Source organism: Dendropsophus ebraccatus, chromosome 9, assembly GCF_027789765.1.
Source record: "Dendropsophus ebraccatus isolate aDenEbr1 chromosome 9, aDenEbr1.pat, whole genome shotgun sequence".
Lineage (NCBI taxonomy): Eukaryota > Metazoa > Chordata > Amphibia > Anura > Hylidae > Dendropsophus > Dendropsophus ebraccatus.
Genome location: NC_091462.1, coordinates 102,133,158 through 102,154,180, shown reverse-complemented (window position 1 = coordinate 102,154,180; position 21,023 = coordinate 102,133,158). Strand labels below are relative to the sequence as shown.

General features: G+C 51.2%; 1 protein-coding gene across 1 annotated transcript in view; it reads left to right on the top strand.

The window, feature by feature from the left end:
* The first annotated feature begins 1,629 nt into the window (after positions 1-1,629).
* Positions 1,630-21,023, top strand: part of CREBBP (CREB binding protein) — a 42,626-nt gene continuing 23,232 nt past the window's right edge. The window contains exons 1-2 of the mRNA XM_069984111.1: positions 1,630-2,614; positions 20,198-20,886. Coding sequence (XP_069840212.1) covers positions 2,527-2,614; positions 20,198-20,886 — 777 coding nt within the window. The 5' untranslated portion in view covers positions 1,630-2,526. The remainder of the gene's footprint in view (positions 2,615-20,197; positions 20,887-21,023) is intronic.

The following is a 21,023-nucleotide window of genomic DNA, read 5'->3' as shown; positions in this document are numbered from 1 at the left end:
GCGCCCCTGATGAGGTCATGGTCACCAGTGACTGAAACACGTTGGGCGAGGCACATGTATATGACTATTTGGATTAACACTACATGAAACGTGATTGGTGTGACTGACTGCTATACTCATATATTGAAACTGGATAGAGTAATTTAGCTGGCGTTACCATCACGGTGTAGAGTTGATTGTGTAAAACTATCAGCTATTTCTGGTTACAGCTAATAGACCATTAAAGGTTCTGGACTGTACTGGACAATCCCGACATAGGGAAAGAACGGCACGACAGTGTGCATAACTTTCTACAACTGATCTCACTTGTAAATATTTGTACATATTGGTGAAGGTGGCACCCGAATAAATATTTTCTAATTAAGCATATCCTATTTCTGTTATTATTAAGATCACTTAAAGTGACTGTACCACCAGGCCCAGGCTGAAGCACTGGAGGCGGGCCGACCCACCCTTAGTGGGAGGAAACCCCAGCCCCTCTATGATAGGGTTCCATTGGAGTCACGTCATGGAGGGGCTGGAGATTCTTCCCACTAAGGATGGGCCGGCCGCCTCCAGTGCTTCAGCCTGGGCCTGGTGGTACAGTCACTTTAAGCCCATCTCACACATAGGGGAAAGACTGTTTACACGACGCGATCTGCGAACTTTTAGCGAACGACCAACGACGATTTGAGAACCTGTTGAAAGATCGAAATGAACGATTTCTCGCTCGTCGCTTGATCGTTCGCTGTGTTTACACGAGCCAATTATTGCTCAAATTCGATCGTTATCGACAAAATTCAAACAATAATCGCTCCGTGTAAAGGCACCATAAGGCTGGGATGGGGAACCTGCGGCTTTCCAGCTGTTGCAAAACTACAATTCCCATCATGCCTGGACAGCCAAAGCCTTCGGCTTTGGCTGTCCAGGCATGATGGGAATTGTAGTTTTGCAACAGCTGGAAAGCCGCAGGTTCCCCATCCGTGGAGTAAGACATTTGTCAGTCAGGATTTGATTGGAGTTGTAGTTCTGCAACATCTGGAGGGCTGAGGCATGATGGGAATTGTAGTTCTGCAACAGCTGGCAAGCTTCAGCTGTCAGGGTGTGAAGGGAAATTGTAGTTTTGCAGCAGCTGTAGCTGTCAGGGCATGCTGGGAGTTGTGGTTCTGCAACAGCTGGAGTGCGGCAGGTTGAGGGGAAATAATATAGCATTACTCTCACACAAATATTAAAATTGATCCCCATCATTGCCCGTCATTAGTGGTATGGTCCATTTTCCTGCCCCCCCTCACAATGACATGGACTGTCCCCCATCAGTCACCTCACACACACCTTCTCTACACTCAGGGCAAAGCCAACCATATGTAAGCCGAACGGGCCAACCACTGTGGGCGTGCCCCACCACTCCCTACAGGCGTGGTCGGCCCCGCCCACTCCGCCTGTCTCCAGGAGGCTACGTGCGCTTCCCCACCCCTCCGCTCCCTCTCAGCTTCATTCTATACACAGCTTTACGTGCCCCCCTATTCTCCATTCCGCCCCCCCCCCCCGCTTACGTTCTGTGCGTAAAGCGTGGCCACGCCCCTCTACCGCCGTCGTAGAAGAGAGGAGGAAAAAAAACTTTTTTTTTTTTTTTTTTTTTTTAATTGAGGAATCAACAGCCGCCATCTTGTCGCGGCTCGGTCAGCGCCGGAGATCTCCGGGGCCCTGAGAGGAGGACAGGGGAGGAGAGGGCTGCCAGCCCGGACAGCGGGGGACTCCGGAGGCGGTGGGGGGCAGCTTCCTCTCCCCCCCTAGCCGGAGGAGGCCACTGCTTCTCCGCGGGCCCATTAGCCAGCGGCGGCGGCTCCTTCATTGTTTTCCCTCCCCCTCCCGGAGGAGGAGGAAGCGGCCGCACGGTTGCGTGGGCGGGCGGAGAGAACCGGAGGAGGAAGGGGGAGGGGAGCTGGGACCGAGGCCTGACGCAAGCTCCCCGGCCCGGGCCTACCCTCGGCCTGACACCCCGGCGGCCGCCGCTCTTGGGGGGCTGGAGCCCCCACATTTATCGCCCCTCATCCTTCACGTCCTATATAGGGGGCGCCACCGCATCACACTAAGGGGGTCCCCGGCTGCACTAATTGGGGGGATATTAAAATATTTTTGGGGGTCCCGACTGATTTTTTTTGGGGGTTCCCCATAGTCGATCAGCTGCAGTTGCGGCGTGTGGCCGCCAGGGGGAGCTCTAGTTTTTAGGTGCGCTTTAGCCGGTCTAGGGTTTCTCCCAGCAGCCAGTGCTCTCGGGGGTCCCGGCCGGTGACTCGGCTCCAGGAGGGTCCCCGGTGGTCGGAGGAGATTCGGGGCGCTGTGACGTCACTGTGCTCGGATCGGGGCGCTCAGGCCAGGGCCCCCGCGGGGATGCACGACTCGGGGGGCTGCTAGGTGGTGGTGAGAAGCCGGGAGGGAGGTGGTGGCCGGGCCGGGGCTTCCCCCCTCCTCCTCCCCTGCACGCCGCTCCTCCTCCGGGGAGGGAGCCTTGCCTGTCTTCGGTGACCGATCAGAAAAGGGGAGAAGATGGCCGAGAACCTGCTGGAGGGGCCGCCCAACCGGAAGAGACCCAAGCTCAGCTCCCCGGGCTTCTCCGCCAGCGCCGACAGCACAGGTACGAGAGGCCGCGGCCCGCCCGAGCACTGCAGGCCCGGACCGGGAGGGGGGACCGGGGAGCAGCGGAGGCCGGGACCACGGGCCTGCCAGAGATGGACACCTGACATGGGGCTGACTGTCAGAGATGGACACCTGACATGGGGCTGACTGCCAGAGATGGACACCTTACACGGGGCTGACTGTCAGAGATGGACACCTTACACGGGGCTGACTGCCAGAGATGGACACCTTACACGGGGCTGACTGCCAGAGATGGACACCTGACATGGGGCTGACTGCCAGAGATGGACACCTTACACGGGGCTGACTGTCAGAGATGGACACCTGACATGGGGCTGACTGCCAGAGATGGACACCTTACACGGGGCTGACTGTCAGAGATGGACACCTGACATGGGGCTGACTGCCAGAGATGGACACCTTACACGGGGCTGACTGCCAGAGATGGACACCTTACACGGGGCTGACTGTCAGAGATGGACACCTTACACGGGGCTGACTGTCAGAGATGGACACCTTACACGGGGCTGACTGTCAGAGATGGACACCTTACACGGGGCTGACTGTCAGAGATGGACACCTTACACGGGGCTGACTGTCAGAGATGGACACCTTACACGGGGCTGACTGTCAGAGATGGACACCTTACACGGGGCTGACTGTCAGAGATGGACACCTTACACGGGGCTGACTGTCAGAGATGGACACCTTACACGGGGCTGACTGTCAGAGATGGACACCTTACACGGGGCTGACTGTCAGAGATGGACACCTTACACGGGGCTGACTGTCAGAGATGGACACCTTACACGGGGCTGACTGAGATAAATGCACATTACATAGCCCTGACTGTGAGGTATATACACATTACATAGCCCTGACTGTGAGGTATATACACATTACATGGGACTGACTGCGAGATGGACACCTTACTTGGGGCTGACTGCGAGATAAGCATATTACATGCGGCTGACAGATACACCTTACATCGGACTGACAAAGAATCACTTCCAAGTCTTGTGTATATCAAACACGTGCACGCTACATGGGACTAATAACATGACAGCATAACACATCATCCATGTTACATGGGACTGACATACATTACATGGGACTAAAATATATATATATATTACATGGGGCTGACTAATATACACGTTACATGGGTTCAATGCTCTAATACACAGGTGTCACACTCAGGCCCTCCAGCTATTAGAAAACTACAATTCCCATCATCCATGTGACAGCCAAAGCTCTCCAGGCCTGATGGGAACAGCTGGAGGGCCGGAGTTTGAGACCCCTGTTCTACCAGATCATACATTACATGGGACTGACAGTGTAACACATCTAAGTTACTACGGACTATATATGCATTATATACATTACATAGGGCTGGAGTGACTGTAGTGTATTCATTAGATGGGACTGATGGGGTTATACATTATATATGGTATGGACACATGCACATTACATGGGACTGGCTGGAAAATATTAATTACATGGGACTGATGCTATAATTAAACATATTGTATGCTGCTGACTGTCATCCGTATTGCATGGCACTGACTAAGAAATACATTACATGGGACTGGTGGCAATCTCAGCATGCATGTTACATGGGACTGGTGGCAATCTCAGCATGCATGTTACATGGGACTGGTGGCAATCTCAGCATGCATGTTACATGGGACTGACTGTAACATGCACAATTTAAGGGGCCGTCATATATATTACATAGTGTTCATAGTATATTACACAGAACTAACTGTAACATATGTTACATGGGACTGCCTGTAACACTTTGTATATCACATTGGACTGACAGTAACATATAAATGCCATGGACTGTATCGAATATCATTTGTTACATGGGACTGGCTGTAATACATCATAGGTAACATGACTGTTATTACATGGGACTACCTGATTGTATCACGCTTCATGCATGACCGTATCTCAAGTATATACACAGGTCTGACTCTGACATACATTATGTGAGACCAACCCTCTCTATATGGAACTACTTGTATCACATTGCATGGGGCTGACTGTATAATACAGCAGGGAGTGTAACATGCATTGCATGGGACTGCCTATATCACATCATACATTACTTACTGCAGTCCATTACTATCCTATAGGCTCCATGAAATCTGCGCCCTGTGTGTGTGCCCCCGTCGTCCTCCTGCGCCCTGTGTGTGTGCCCCCGTCGCCCTCCTGCGCCCTGTGTGTGTGCCCCCGTCGCCCTCCTGCGCCCTGTGTGTGTGCCCCCGTCGCCCTCCTGCGCCCTGTGTGTGTGCCCCCGTCGCCCTCCTGCGCCCTGTGTGTGTGCCCCCGTCGCCCTCCTGCGCCCTGTGTGTGTGCCCCCGTCGCCCTCCTGCGCCCTGTGTGTGTGCCCCCGTCGCCCTCCTGCGCCCTGTGTGTGTGCCCCCGTCGCCCTCCTGCGCCCCGTGTGTGTGTGGCCCCGTCGCCCTCCTGCGCCCCGTGTGTGTGTGTCCCCCGTCGCCCTCCTGCGCCCCGTGTGTGTGTGTCCCCCGTCGCCCTCCTGCGCCCCGTGTGTGTGTGTCCCCCGTCGCCCTCCTGCGCCCCGTGTGTGTGTGTGTCCCGTCGCCCTCCTGCGCCCCGTGTGTGTGTCCCCCGTCGCCCTCCTGCGCCCCGTGTGTGTGTGTCCCCCGTCGCCCTCCTGCGCCCCGTGTGTGTGTGTCCCCCGTCGCCCTCCTGCGCCCCGTGTGTGTGTGTCCCCCGTCGCCCTCCTGCGCCCCGTGTGTGTGTGTCCCCCGTCGCCCTCCTGCGCCCCGTGTGTGTGTGTCCCCCGTCGCCCTCCTGCGCCCCGTGTGTGTGTCCCCCGTCGCCCTCCTGCGCCCCGTGTGTGTGTGTCCCCCGTCGCCCTCCTGCGCCCCGTGTGTGTGTGTCCCCCGTCGCCCTCCTGCGCCCCGTGTGTGTGTGTCCCCCGTCGCCCTCCTGCGCCCGGTGTGTGTGTGTCCCCCGTCGCCCTCCGGCGCCCCGTGTGTGTGTGTCCCCCGTCGCCCTCCTGCGCCCCGTGTGTGTGTCCCCCGTCGCCCTCCTGCGCCCCGTGTGTGTGTCCCCCGTCGCCCTCCTGCGCCCCGTGTGTGTGTGTCCCCCGTCGCCCTCCTGCGCCCCGTGTGTGTGTGTCCCCCGTCGCCCTCCTGCGCCCCGTGTGTGTGTGTCCCCCGCCGCCCTCCTGCGCCCCGTGTGTGTGTGTCCCCCGTCGCCCTCCTGCGCCCCGTGTGTGTGTCCCCCGTCGCCCTCCTGCGCCCCGTGTGTGTGTGTCCTCCGTCGCCCTCCTGCGCCCCGTGTGTGTGTGTCCCCCGTCGCCCTCCTGCGCCCCGTGTGTGTGTGTCCCCCGTCGCCCTCCTGCGCCCCGTGTGTGTCCCCCGTCGCCCTCCTGCGCCCTGTGTGTGTGTGTCCCCCGTCGCCCTCCTGCGCCCTGTGTGTGTGTGTCCCCCGTCGCCCTCCTGCGCCCTGTGTGTGTGTGTCCCCCGTCGCCCTCCTGCGCCCCGTGTGTGTGTGTCCCCCGTCGCCCTCCTGCGCCCTGTGTGTGTGTGTCCCCCGTCGCCCTCCTGCGCCCCGTGTGTGTGTGTCCCCCGTCGCCCTCCTGCGCCCCGTGTGTGTGTGTCCCCCGTCGCCCTCCTGCGCCCTGTGTGTGTGTGTCCCCCGTCGCCCTCCTGCGCCCTGTGTGTGTGTGTCCCCCGTCGCCCTCCTGCGCCCTGTGTGTGTGTGTCCCCCGTCGCCCTCCTGCGCCCTTTGTGTACGTGGGCAACAAAACAGATGTGAACAGAGCCTAATGCACTGACTTGTATCCTGTAGTCTTTAGTGAAGGTCTATGCTAAACCTTGTATTTCTACAATCCCATTCACTAGCATGTAGCTCAGCACCTGTGCTCATTGCCACATACTGTGTATATATATTGTAAGGCCTTGGGGTGGTGTAAGCTGTGTGCAGGATGGTCCCTGATCCCCCATGTGTGTATATACTGTAAGGTTTGGTGTAAGCTGTGTGCAGGATGGTCACTGATCCCCCATGTATATATACTGTAAGGTTTGGTGTAAGCTGTGTGTGCAGGATGGTCACTGATCCCCCCCCATGTGTATATATATATATACTGTAAGGTTTGTAAGCTGTGTGCAGGATGGTCACTGATCCCCCATGTATATATACTGTAAGGTTTGGTGTAAGCTGTGTGTGCAGGATGGTCACTGATCCCCCCCCATGTGTATATATATATACTGTAAGGTTTGTAAGCTGTGTGCAGGATGGTCACTGATCCCCCATGTATATATACTGTAAGGTTTGGTGTAAGCTGTGTGTGCAGGATGGTCACTGATCCCCCATGTATATATACTGTAAGGTTTGGTGTAAGCTGTGTGCAGGATGGTCACTGATCCCCCATGTATATATACTGTAAGGTTTGGTGTAAGCTGTGTGCAGGATGGTCACTGATCCCCCATGTATATATACTGTAAGGTTTGGTGTAAGCTGTGTGTGCAGGACGTGATCTTGGATCTGGCTGTGGTGTTGGTGAGTTTCTCTTCATCATGTCCTCGTTCCTGTGATAACACTGCCCGTCTCCCCTCTCTCCGTGCGGCCTGTGCACATGTGGAGGGGGCAGGGCGCTCTTATGGGTTGTAGCAGATGCTTTGTAGTCTGACGATCGGCTATTGGCACCTCATCCGCTCCGTGTGATGGAATTATTGGAATGATCTCTTGTCGGGAAGGGGCCGTGCAGTTTTACTTTGTTTCCAGTTTTATACGTTTTACACCAGGGATAAGGAATCTTCCGCCTCTCTAGATGTTGCAAAACTACAGTTCCCATCATGCCTGGACACCCAAAACTTTTGCCTTGGCTGTCCAGACACAATGGGAGTTGTAGTTTTGCAGCAGCTGGGGGGCTGAAGGTTCCCCATCCCTGTGTTGAGCTGAGCTGTTCTAGTGTGGCCTCCTCCTGTGCCTCCATATGCCTCTGAGCTTATACACAGACATGTCATATTCTGCAGATAGCCTGCCTGCGAGCATTGCTATGGTACCGCCGGTAGGCACCATATGGCGCTGCGATGAGGAGCCATTGTGGCACACACTTGCCCTGTGCTTAACGCCTGAGCACCCTCTGTGCTGGCCGATCAAGGGAGAAAGCCTGAGCCAGTGTTTAGCTGGTGTGTGACTACCTGAGGCGGCGGGCACAGAGGTTCTCCCTTCTATGAGATGGACGCATGGCATCACTGCCAAGAAGCATCTCCTCCATTACTGGCCCGGGGCCCCGTTACCTGTTTCCCTCGCGTTTTTATTCTTCTTGTTGAATGTTATTTTTTTTTTTTTTTTCTCTTCCACTTTGTGTGATGTAAGACATAAGACTACATGTACTCTGTATTACTGTGGTCAGGCTGGAACAGGATCTATCACAACACACCAGCCTCAGCTGGGCGGGCAATCTCTGCAGTCTAGAGCAAAGATTTGTTACATACAGGCCACCGTCTGTGTTCACACCACTTCTTTATATATATATATATATATATATATACATATACATATACATATACATATACATATACATATACATATACATATACATATACATATACATATACATACACATACACATACACATACACATACACTCACACTCACCGGCCACTTTATTAGGTACACCATGCTAGTAATGGGTTGGACCCCCTTTTGCCTTCAGAACTGCCTCAATTCTTGGTGGCATAGATACAACAAGGTGCTGGAAGCTTCCTCAGAGATTTGGTCCATACTGACATGATGGCATCACACAGTTGCCGCAGATTTGTCGGCTGCACATCCATGATGCGAATCTCCCGTTCCACCACATCCCAAAGATGCTCTATTGGATTGAGATCTGGTGACTGTGGAGGCCATTGGAGTACAGTGACCTCATTGTCATGTTCAAGCAGAAATCGAGACTCATCAGACCAGGCAACGTTTTTCCAATCTTCTACTGTCCAATTTCGATGAGCTTGTGCAAATTGTAGCCTCAGTTTCCTGTCTTAGCTGAATATATATGTGTATGTGTATATATATATATATATATATATATATATATATATATACCCGCACACACACCAAAAGATACAATGTTCCATCGTAACTTGAGACCAGAGTAGCCATTCAATGCTACAGACAGTCAGGATCTGCAGCACATGTAAATAACTAGATGATCGACCAAAGAAAGTGGCCATTTTACTGGTAGGACCCCAGTATTACTAAAGTGCCTGCACTGGTTGGCCGTCTGGTATCTCCTCTCTACAGTAAAGTGTGATGCTACATGTCCTGTGCTGCTCTATACCTGGGCCAGGATGAGTTGCTCCTTTGGGCACCAGGTGAGAACGGCTTCATGTTATATTTCTGGGACCCTGTGTGATCTGTACAGAACTCTGAAAATGCTCCCGTCCTTTACATAGAACGTAAATTACAGTCTCCAGTAGCTCCTTCTGACTGTTGTATGTAAGCACTTGCTGTATCCATATTAGTTAGCTGCTTATTTTCCTATACATTTTTTCTCATTTTGGGGTGACATCTTGGGGGGCTTCAGAACAAATTACCGGTTTTCTGTAGATTGTTGGTCTCAACATACAATGGTCATCCTGGAGCTAGATATATATATATAGATATATATATTACACACACACAAAATAATGCTTTTCCTACTGACTTGGACTTGCATATTAATAGGAAAAAAAAACACAATTTTTGGGATTGTTTTTTTTGTATACGGTGAAAAGACACCATGTAGTTATTTATGAGCTTGATGGTCCCCATGACACTGGCCACCTGCAGGCTCTCCACCCTGTAACCCTTTGTGGTTCCCCCATTCCTTCACTGCATGTGTCCCGGCCAGTGGGGTACAGGCTGCCTGCACACAGTGCTTAGTGCTAGGAGTGATCGGTTGGACTGTGTGAGTATATTGTATAGATGGTGGTAGGGTTTGGCAGATGGTCCTGGACCAGGAAAGGTTATATTACACCAGCTGAGCTCTGTACCCCATCACCAATCTGGTGTACAGAGGCTTCACAAGGCACGATCATGTGGATCCCATAATCAGGTGCAATGTGTTCGGGCTCGGACAGACCCCAGCGTGCTCCAGGCTCCCTCTTCTTTAGTGTTAATATGTCTTTCACCACCAGTCACTAAGCTGGTCTCCAGAGCAGCGTGCAGATGCAGCCACTGCTGGGAGGTTGGGTTGTCTTGGACACATCCCACACATCCTATTTTAATAATTGGGGCTCGTCATGGGACGCATCCATGGTAACCTGAAAGTCTGCGAGTCCATCCATGTCCTTTCTATGGCTCCATTCACACACTTAGTAGTTATGGGGCCATGATCTGTGCCGGACAGCAGTGGCTGCACAGATAACCGCTTTCATATGAATGATGGTAAGGACCTCTGCATGCCGCCATTCCTCCTGATATGCATGAATAAATTGACCATAGGGTGTTACCATTCCTTGTCAGTGGAAGTGTTTCTGTACAGTCACAGCCCATCATATAGGGACCCACCCTATTGACAGGAGAAGCGAGAGAAGAACAACAAAACTATGCTGTAGAAGTATTGTTTAAAGGGGTACTCAAGTGAATTTTTTTCCCCTTTAAAATCAACTGTTGGTCAAAGTGTCAATTTACTTCTATTAAAAAAATATCTCCAGTCTTCTAGTACTTATCAGCTGCTGTATGTCCTGCTTGAACTGGTGTATTCTTTCCAGTCTGGAGAGCAGGAGAGGTTTTCTGTTTCAATCTTTTTATTTATTTTTCATATAGTAAATGTCAGAATTACAACATCATATTGAGGCTATGTTCACACCCAAGTATGAGACCGGCCGTTCTCGTGACCCTGGCCGGATGAACTTTCCGGCAGCAGAGCTCTGATGCGGGCGCATCAGTGCGCACCTGTATTAGAGCTTCCCATAGCCCACAGTGAAGCGAGCGGCCGGAGCCACTCGCTTCACTGTGTGAACTGACACGTCTTTCTGCGGCCGGAATTCACTGAATTCCGGCCGCAGAAAACTGACATGTCCGTTTTTTCCGGCGGCGTATGGGATCCCGGCCGGAGCGTATACGGTGTGTGTACACTCCAGCCAGGATCCCATTGCAAATAAGGCATTGTTCCACACCGCAAAACTACGGCCGTAGTTCTGCGGTGAGAACTACGGCCGTAGTTTTACGTACTGTGAACATAGCCTAAAGTTGCATCATACCGGAGAGGTTTTCTCTGGGGATTTGCTGCTGCTCTGGACAGTTCCTGACATGGACAGAGGTGGCAGCAGAGAGCACTGTCACACTGGAGAGAATACACCACTTCCTGCAGGACATACAGCAGCTGATAAGCACTGGAAGAATGGATATTTTTAATAGAAGTAAGGATATAACTTTCTGACTCCAGTAGATTTGAAAGGATTTTTTTTTTTTTGCCTGAGTAGCCCTTTAATGGGAATAGATGAATTATAGGGTGAATGTGAATAACGGCCACCATCAGGTTAGGATGATTTTTTTGGCAACGCTGAATGGTTCCATTGCAGCATGTGATGGGTAGATACGATATGGCAGTGTTGTGGTGTAGCCCCCATGTGATGGGTAGATAAGATATGGCAGTGTTGTGGTGTAGCCCCCATGTGATGGGTAGATACGATATGGCAGTGTTGTGGTATAGCCCCCATGTGATGGGTAGATACGATATGGCAGTGTTGTGGTGTAGCCCCCATGTGATGGGTAGATACGATATGGCTGTGCAGTGTTGTGGTGTAGCCCCCATGTGATGGGTAGATACGATATGGCAGTGTTGTGGTGTAGCCCCCATGTGGTGGGTAGATACGATATGGCAGTGCAGTGTTGTGGTGTAGCCCCCATGTGATGGGTAGATACGATATGGCAGTGTTGTGGTATAGCCCCCATGTGATGGTATATACGATACGTCTTGTGTTCTAGACCCGGGCCGGTCAGGAGAGATGGATCTCGGTGGATCTCTCCTGGCTGATTTATAGCGGCCGTGAGTTGGCTCAGAGTTCTCACAAACAAAGAAAACTTTCCTGTCTTGGTCTTTGTAGTGAGAGTATGCAGCAGCAGCAGCAGCGACGTTGAGCCGGAGCCAAGTGGCGGCCATCCCTCGGCATGTCCTGACCACATTTCTTCCTGCCGCACGCTCTGATGTCCGTGGTCTGTTTGATAAGTCCTCCTGCCAGTAGCCAGTTCCCTCTTCACTACAATGAATGAATAGTTGTGATTTATCTCAGCGACTCTGCCCGAGCCGGCGTATTATCCGTGACATTTCAGGCATGAGGGGGTTCAGCATTCCCCATCATTGTGAGCTCGGGACGGATGTTGGAATGTAAACCCCCCCCCCCCCCCCCAATGACGGGAAGTGTCTCAACATCAATGGGACATCAGTTTTTATCTTGTTTAAATTTTACACAATTGCCAACTACAACTCCCAGCATAACCTTACAGCAGGCATGCGGAACCTCTACCCCTCCAGCTGCTGCAAAACTACAACTCCCAGCATACCCTTACAGCAGGGATGTGTAACCTTTACTTCTCCCGCTGCTGCAGAACTACAACTCCCACCATACCCTTACAGCAGGCATGCGGAACCTCTACCCCTCCAGCTGCTGCAGAACTACAACTCCCAGCATACACTTACAGCAGAGATGCGGAACGTTTAACCCTCCAGCTGCTGCGGAACCACAACTCCCAGCATACCCTTACAGCAAGGACCGTGCCAGGCATGAAGGGCGTTGTATTTTTGCAGCAGCTTGGGGGGGGGGGGTTTAAAGGTGGTTCTTCCCTGCTTTACAGCCTGTGGCATGCTGGGAGTTGTAGTTATGTAACAGCTTGGGAAAACGACTGCTCAGTGATCTCCAGTATAGTGAGTGACACTGCCATGTGTAGTGGCACCTGTTGCTAGGCAACAGATCAAACTTTTTGTGCCGCGCTTAGCAACCATTGCAGGGTTTTTTTTTTCTCTTCTTCCTCAGTGTACGCACCATTTTAAGAAAATTTGGGAAATGCATAAGGCGTTGTAATCCCCCTCTGCACCACCCGTTGATATATCTTCACCACTACAGGGCGGTATTATGTTCCCCGGATCGGAGTGTGAAATCTACTCCAGATCGCTCTCCAGTCTCACATTTTTCCATTCCGCCTGGTAGATGAAAGCTGCCCGATGGGAGGGGGGGGGGGGGGCTGACCCCTCTATAAGAGCAGGTCACTGGCTGTGATGGAGGAAACACGTCACACCGGACATAAGTCATATATCTGTCAGACCCCATGTGCGCACCCATCTCAGGTGTGGATATTCCTCTTGCCTCCTGTGCTACCAGACAGATGGCTAATATCACCCACCACGGGCGGCATACAGAGCCAATTGTAGAGCTGCAGACTGGACCCTTTACAGCGCAGCCCAGATTTTCTTCCCCTTAGGCCTTGGCATTTATGCTTAGTGTCTGCAGTAACCTTTGTGTACTAAAGGCTTTAGGTACAGGTAATGTAGTGTACACAGGAGTCTGCCAAGTGCTCGATGTCATCGGCAGCTTCACACGTCCTCCTTCCTTCACCATCTCTGTCTGCCTGGCTTTAACCATAGACATGAGCTCCTTACCCACATCTCGTGCCCCAGCTGTCATTGGGCTGCTGAGATATGGCTGTGTCCTATATAAAGCATTTTCATAGCACTTGTATACAGCGACTCCTGCGCAATAGGGATATATCAGCAGCTTAGATTGGTCTAACCTGCTGATAGTTCCCCTTTAAAGGGACTGGTCACATCACTTAAGAGTGTATGTCATCCCCCAGTTTAGCGCTGCATTCAGACGCTGTTCCCGGTAGTCTGCTGTGGGATGGCATTTATGAAATATTGTGTAATCTACTCTTCTGACAAGTAGACGTGGGGGTGGAGACAGAGGGGCATATAGTCAGTGCCTCCCGCCTCCATTCTGTGTTGTCAAAGACTTCAGAAGAGAAGGATTGAGGGGCAGTTATTTGTAACACCTTCTAATAAGTCACCAGTGCAGCCAGGCGTTGGGGAAAGCTAATGGTATGCCGGGCTGTGTATATAATGGTGTGCCGGGCTGTGTATATAATGGTATGCCCGGGCTGCCTGTGTATATATAATGGTATGCCCGGGCTGCCTGTATATATAATGGTATGCCGGGCTGCCTGTGTATATAATGGTATGCCCGGGCTGCCTGTGTATATAATGGTATGCCCGGGCTGCCTGTATATATAATGGTATGCCGGGCTGCCTGTATATATAATTGTATGCCCGGGCTTTCTGTGTATATAATGGTGTGCCCCGGCTGCCTGTGTATATAATGGTGTGCCCCGGCTGCCTGTATATATAATGGTATGCCTGGGCTGCCTGTGTATATATAATGGTGTGCCCCGGCTGCCTGTGTGTGTATATATATATAATAATAGTGTGCCCCGGCTGCCTGTTAATATATACACTCACCGGCCACTTTATTAGGTACACCATGCTAGTAACGGGTTGGACCCCCTTTTGCCTTCAGAATTGCCTCAATTCTTGGTGGCATAGATACAACAAGGTGCTGGAAGCATTCCTCAGAGATTTTGGTCCATATTGACATGATGGCATCACACAGTTGCCGCAGATTTGTCGGCTGCACATCCATGATGAGAATCTCCCGTTCCACCACATCCCAAAGATGCTCTATTGGATTGAGATCTGGTGACTGTGGAGGCCATTTGAGTACAGTGAACTCATTGTCATGTTCAAGAAACCAGTCTGAGATGATTCTAGCTTTATGACATGGCGCATTATCCTGCTGAAAGTAGCCATCAGATGTTGGGTACATTGTGGTCATAAAGGGATGGACATGGTCAGCAACAATACTCAGGTAGGCTGCGGCGTTGCAACGATGCTCAATTGGTACCAAGGGGCCCAAAGAGTGCCAAGAAAATATTCCCCACACCATGACACCACCACCACCACCTGAACCGTTGATACAAGGCAGGATGGATCCATGCTTTCATGTTGTTGACGCCAAATTCTGACCCTACCATCCGAATGTCGCAGCAGAAATCGAGACTCATCGACCAGGCAACGTTTTTCAAATCTTCTACTGTCCAATTTCGATGAGCTTGTGCAAATTGTAGCCTCAGTTTCCTGTTCTTAGCTGAGCGGAGTGGCACCCGGTGTGGTCTTCTGCTGCTGTACCCCATCTGCCTCAAAGTTGGCCGTACTGTGCGTTCAGAGATGCTCTTCTGCCTACCTTGGTTGTAACGGTTGGCTATTTGAGTCACTGTTGCCTTTCTATCAGCTCAAACCAGTCTGCCCATTCTCCTCTGACCTCTGGCATCAACAAGGCATTTCCGCCCACAGAACTGCCGCTCACTGGATGTTTTTTCTTTTTCGGGCCATTCTCTGTAAACCCTAGAGATGGTTGTGCGTGAAAATCCCAGTAGATCAGCAGTTTCTGAAATACTCAGACCAGCCCTGGCACCAACAACCATGCCACGTTCAAAGGCCCTCAAATCACCTTTCTTCCCCATACTGATGCTCGGTTTGAACTGCAGGAGATTGTCTTGACCATGTCTACATGCCTAAATGCACTGAGTTGCCGCCATGTGATTGGCTGATTAGAAATTAAGTGGTAACGTGCAGTTGGACTGGTGTACCTAATAAAGTGGCCGGTGAGTGTATAATGGTTTGCCCTGGCTGCCTGTGTATATATAATGCTTGGATCAAGCTTCCAGCAGATGTGGTTGGTAAATCTACAATACTTTTACAATAGAATATTAACCTGCCTTGTGTGTACATATATCTATCCTGAGTTAATAAGAAGGGAAATACTATAAGGGCAGACTAGATGGGCCCAGTGGTCATCTTCTGCCGACAATCTTCTATGCTTTCACAGCCAACTACTGGGCCCAGCATCTGAGCACCATGTCTGACCGTAGTTACTAAGGAGAGCCTATATACCCTAAGTGATTAATTTAGAGACACTGCAGCCAAAGGGGGAGGACACAAACGTGCTCAGGTATACTGTGAGTACATGTGAATTAGGAAGCGCAGGATGGGCTGTAACTAGCTGATGGATGAGGGGCTGACTGCTGGGACCCCTACAGATCACAAGTAGGGAGTCCCTTGTCACCCCTTATGTAAGGAGAGGCAGTGCAGGTGTATGGCCACAGTTATCTATGGAGCTTATGAAATAGGTTAGATATTGAATGGAGCAGTAATAGAGCATGTGCACAGGCCCTGCTATCACTTCGTGGGTCTGTGATCTGTGGGGGTCCTAGGTTGGAACTTAGTATTCCAAGTATTAAGAGTTGGACCCCATGAATGAAAGTGTTAGTGGTCCTTTACATAGGACATTCTTTTATTGGTGCAGCCACAATGTATACGGCCGCGGTAGACGTGTTCTGATTGATCTGTCCTGACCTCTGGATTGTATATACATCCGGGATCCAGGCCAGAGATGTTATAGGACTGGCCTATTGGACAGTATTTGGCTGGGGGTCAGGGTCTGTTATGTGGGGGGGATATAGAATAAGCTGTGTATCTGGTGAGATATCTTCTGGGGCGGGGGGAGGGGGGAACCTCCTAAAACCCACCGAATCGGGTTTTCTCAGAACTCCTCTCCAATAAAGCGAGCACTTATTGCATTTTTCCACACAGAATAATAAAACTGTCTTGAGTTCCTTTGTTTCCAGGCGCTCCCTGCCAAGGAATACGCAGCGAGTGGGGTGTACATCCAGCCATCAGGCCTTATCCCTAGTTCACCTTAGGAAGTTTCCTGAGGTCATCAAGTCTCGTTCCGATGATTTAATGGCAGCTCAGGAAGTGAGGAGATACACAATACGCCGAGAGATCTTGTGGTTAACTTGTAACTTTTCTTTTTCCTCCTCCTCTCCTCCTCCTCCCCTCCCCCGAGCAGGGGGGTTATTGGGAAATGATTTAATGTATACATCATGAGGGCTTTGTGAGCGCAGGCCCTTTGTTACACGCTATACATAGATCCAGCCATTATCCTGTCTACGGCCGCTGCTTGGCTTTGCAAAGAAGTCCGTTTTTAAGAACTTTCCCAAAGCACTTGTCATTTTATCTAACAAATCCATTTAAACGGAATTTGGTAACAGTTTTTAAAGGGGAACTATCAGCAGGGGGACTAATCTGCCGTCCGCCCAAACAATTGACTTATCAGTTCTTTGGGAGGATGGTGGAAACTGCCTGAGCATAGAATAGAGCCTATGGGACGGACTGAGCTTCAAGAGGAGCGTGGCGGAATCCGCTTGAAGTTCTCTGCTCGGAATCCGTAGTGTGTGCACATACCCTTAGGTAACAAGACTCTCTTCAGTCTCAGAATCCCATGTTCTGTGTATATGTAACAGCAGGATAGATTCTTCTAACTTGCTGGTGGTTTTCCTTTAAGCCACCCCCCTCTTCTTAGAGGTGAGCGTGCATGGGAGATTGTGTATTGTGTTAGATTGGGGTGAATTCTCCCCAAGTTATGTTCCCTCTGTTCCTTATTGTATGAGCTGGGAGAAGCAAATGATGGCCTGTATACTCTTGTGTTTGGGTAGGATTATACATGGAGTTTGTGTAGCTGTCAGGTCTGATTGTAGACATGTGAAGCGTATATGTTGTGTGGTGCTGATGTGTCGGCTATACACGGTATTATGTGGTTGCTGTGTGTTTGTCCATGGTGTGGAGCAGGGCCCTGTTATGTGTGTGTGGCTGCTGGGATGACTCCGCTAACCATACACTTGTGGCTCCTGCTCTTGTGGTTCTTAATCTCAGGGTAGGATATAGGATTAGGGTTGTAGTATTTACAGTTTGATATTATGATCAAGATCACATTAATGGCAAATCGCTTCAATGTACACAGCGCCAGCCTCAACCCTAACATTACTAACCACCGAGGCTTATGTGATTGACTGGCTGCTGGTGGGGATATAGGAGGAGGATATAACCTGCCGCTGCCGGGGATATAGGAGGAGGATATAACCTGCCGCTGCCGGGGATATAGGAGGAGGATATAACCTGCTGCTGCCGGGGATATAGGAGGAGGATATAACCTGCCGCTGCCGGGGATATAGGAGGAGGATATAACCTGCTGCTGCCGGGGATATAGGAGGAGGATATAACCTGCCGCTGCCGGGGATATAGGAGGAGGATATAACCTGCCGCTGCCGGGGATATAGGAGGAGGAGGATATAACCTACTGCTGCCGGGGATACAGGAGGAGGATATAACCTGCTGCTGCCGGGGATATAGGAGGAGGATATAACCTGCTGCCGGGGATATAGGAGGAGGATATAACCTGCTGCCGGGGATATAGGAGGAGGATATAACCTGCTGCCGGGGATATAGGAGGAGGATATAACCTGCCGCTGCCGGGGATATAGGAGGAGGATATAACCTGCCGCTGCCGGGGATATAGGAGGAGGATATAACCTGCCGCTGCCGGGGATATAGGAGGAGGATATAACCTGCCGCTGCCGGGGATATAGGAGGAGGATATAACCTGCCGCTGCCGGGGATATAGGAGGAGGATATAACCTGCCGCTGCCGGGGATATAGGAGGAGGATATAACCTGCTGCCGGGGATACAGGAGGAGGATATAACCTGCTGCCGGGGATATAGGAGGAGGATATAACCTGCTGCCGGGGATATAGGAGGAGGATATAACCTGCTGCCGGGGATATAGGAGGAGGATATAACCTGCCGCTGCCGGGGATATAGGAGGAGGATATAACCTGCCGCTGCCGGGGATATAGGAGGAGGATATAACCTGCCGCTGCCGGGGATATAGGAGGAGGATATAACCTGCCGCTGCCGGGATATAGGAGGAGGATATAACCTGCTGCCGGGGATACAGGAGGAGGATATAACCTGCTGCTGCCGGGATATAGGAGGAGGATATAACCTGCTGCTGCCGGGGATATAGGAGGAGGATATAACCTGCTGCTGCCGGGGATATAGGAGGAGGATATAACCTGCCGCTGCCGGGGATATAGGAGGAGGATATAACCTGCCGCTGCCGGGGATATAGGAGGAGGATATAACCTGCCGCTGCCGGGGATATAGGAGGAGGATATAACCTGCCGCTGCCGGGGATATAGGAGGAGGATATAACCTGCTGCTGCCGGGGATATAGGAGGAGGATATAACCTGCCGCTGCCGGGGATATAGGAGGAGGAGGATATAACCTACTGCTGCCGGGGATATAGGAGGAGGATATAACCTGTTGCAGCCTTATGGTTACAGCTCACAATATGGAGGAGGATAGGATTGTCTGTGAAAGAGACCTGATCATTTAGGACCGGGTGGCTGAAGAAGTCCTGGAAAACAACGTGGTTACAGTCCTAGGCCTTCTCCATGTTTTCCAGGACTCCTCAGGGCTGCATCCAACTTCAGCCACCGGTAATCCCTACCGTACACTCCTAAATTCACTATAGCTGAGAGAACCTATTAGATGAACACGTTCTTGCTTTTCCCTGATGGTGGTTATTGGCATCCTTTGTTCTCAAGGGGGATAAGCCGCCACCACAAGAGTCTGACAGCGGTTTAAATTAGAATTTTCTAGAATAAGTAGAAGATTGGGAGAGTGTATTAAGAGCGGCGGTGATGTCCCAGGTGCCTTTTGTAGGTAAGAGGAGGCAGGATTAGGAAGCGGCAGGTTTGGTGTCGGTGGAGAGATCGGACATAACATCCCCGGTTTCTGGTATAGGTTGTGATCACTAAGCTGCGGGCTGGGAGGCCATGCTGCTTCCTAAAATACTAGGGCTGCTTAGTGACTGGGTGGGAGTAGTGTTAGTGAATTGGATTGTGACATGCCATGTCTTTGGATATTGGTTGCAGGTCACATGAGACGTTGCCAGAATAGAGCTTTATAGAAAACACATTCACCTGTAACCTGCATGTGACTTGGCTCTATTTCTGATAGCAATATCATAGCTATAATAAAGCTGCACTGCTTATTTTTCTGATACAATATCATAGCTATAATAAAGGCGCACAGACTATTTTGTTGCACAGCTTGTTGCATCACACGTATAGTAGCCCTAAGCTGACTTTTTTTCCCTATGCTATAGAGGGTTCTCTTACAGCTGTGATAAGTCTGCCATTAGCAGTGGTAAAGATTGACTCCTACCTGTGTAACCTGCGTAGACTATATTCACTACTGGAAGTGTCCCATTAAGAAGAATGCTGCGGCTGGCCGGCTGCCACTTCCTGTGCGCGCCTGCCTCCTAGCACGTGTGGGGGAGACACGGCAGTGCTGTGATTTATTTCCATGTTACCATGCATTATTAAACAGCTTGTCTTAGCCGTACGGACGGGAGCTTGTAACTCTGCACACAGGGCACTTGGTTGGGGATCACTTGGTAGGATGCTGCTCAGTCACCTCGGATAAACGAATATGGAGGGGTCATGTATTTATGGGGTTACATTCAGGCTAATCATAGTCATGGTGCATCCTAGCAGTGTATAAAGACAGTGACTGGGGTATGCTTCTTATTGAGGGGGATGTATATGATCCTTGATGTACTGTACCCTTTTACCCATGCATCATCATTTTGTCTTTCCAGATTTTTCTTTCTTTGACTTGGAGAATGACCTTCCCGACGAGTTGATTCCTAACGGAGATCTCAGCCTCTTGAACACTGGTGGAGGACTAGGACAAGATGGCTCTTCCCAGAACAAGCCACTTTCCGATCTTCTTCGGGGAGGAAATCCAGCACTGGGCGCTGGCATGGGAAGAGGGGGCTCTGGTAGCCCTGTACAACAAACTATGGGAGCTCAAGGCCAACAAAACAGCCCAGGCCTTGGCAACCTGGGAGGCCTCAACAAAAGCCCACTCAACCAAGGACTTGCTGCCACTCCGCCATCTGGATTAAACAAGCCTACGTCTGGCACCCCTGGTCCATCGGTTCCCACTTCTCAGTCTCAAAAGCAAGTTGGCATGGTGGCGGGCAGTCCTGCTGCCCAACAGGCGTCTGCGGGTATCTGCATAAACTCCAACTTTAATCAAGGGCATCAAGCACTGTTAAATAACTCTGGGCACACACTAATGAGCCAAGCCCAGCCGGCACAGGGACAGGTACTGAACGGCTCACTGGGGCCTGGCAACCGAGGGCGGGGTGCCGGCTTACAGTATAACTCACCTGCCATGCAAGCCAATCCTGGGAGTGTTCTTGCTGAAACATTAACACAAGGGACGGCGAATATGCCCACTCACACAGGAATGACGACCACCCAGCCAGGACCCATGGCAAAGGTAAGCGCCTCTTAATTAACCCCTTCAAGACAGAGGCCATTGATGCCCGGGTCAAATTAATGCAATGTTCCTCCCCGCCTTCTAAGAGCCACAGCGCTTTTATTTTTCCACCTACAGGGCTGGTTGGGGTGTAATTT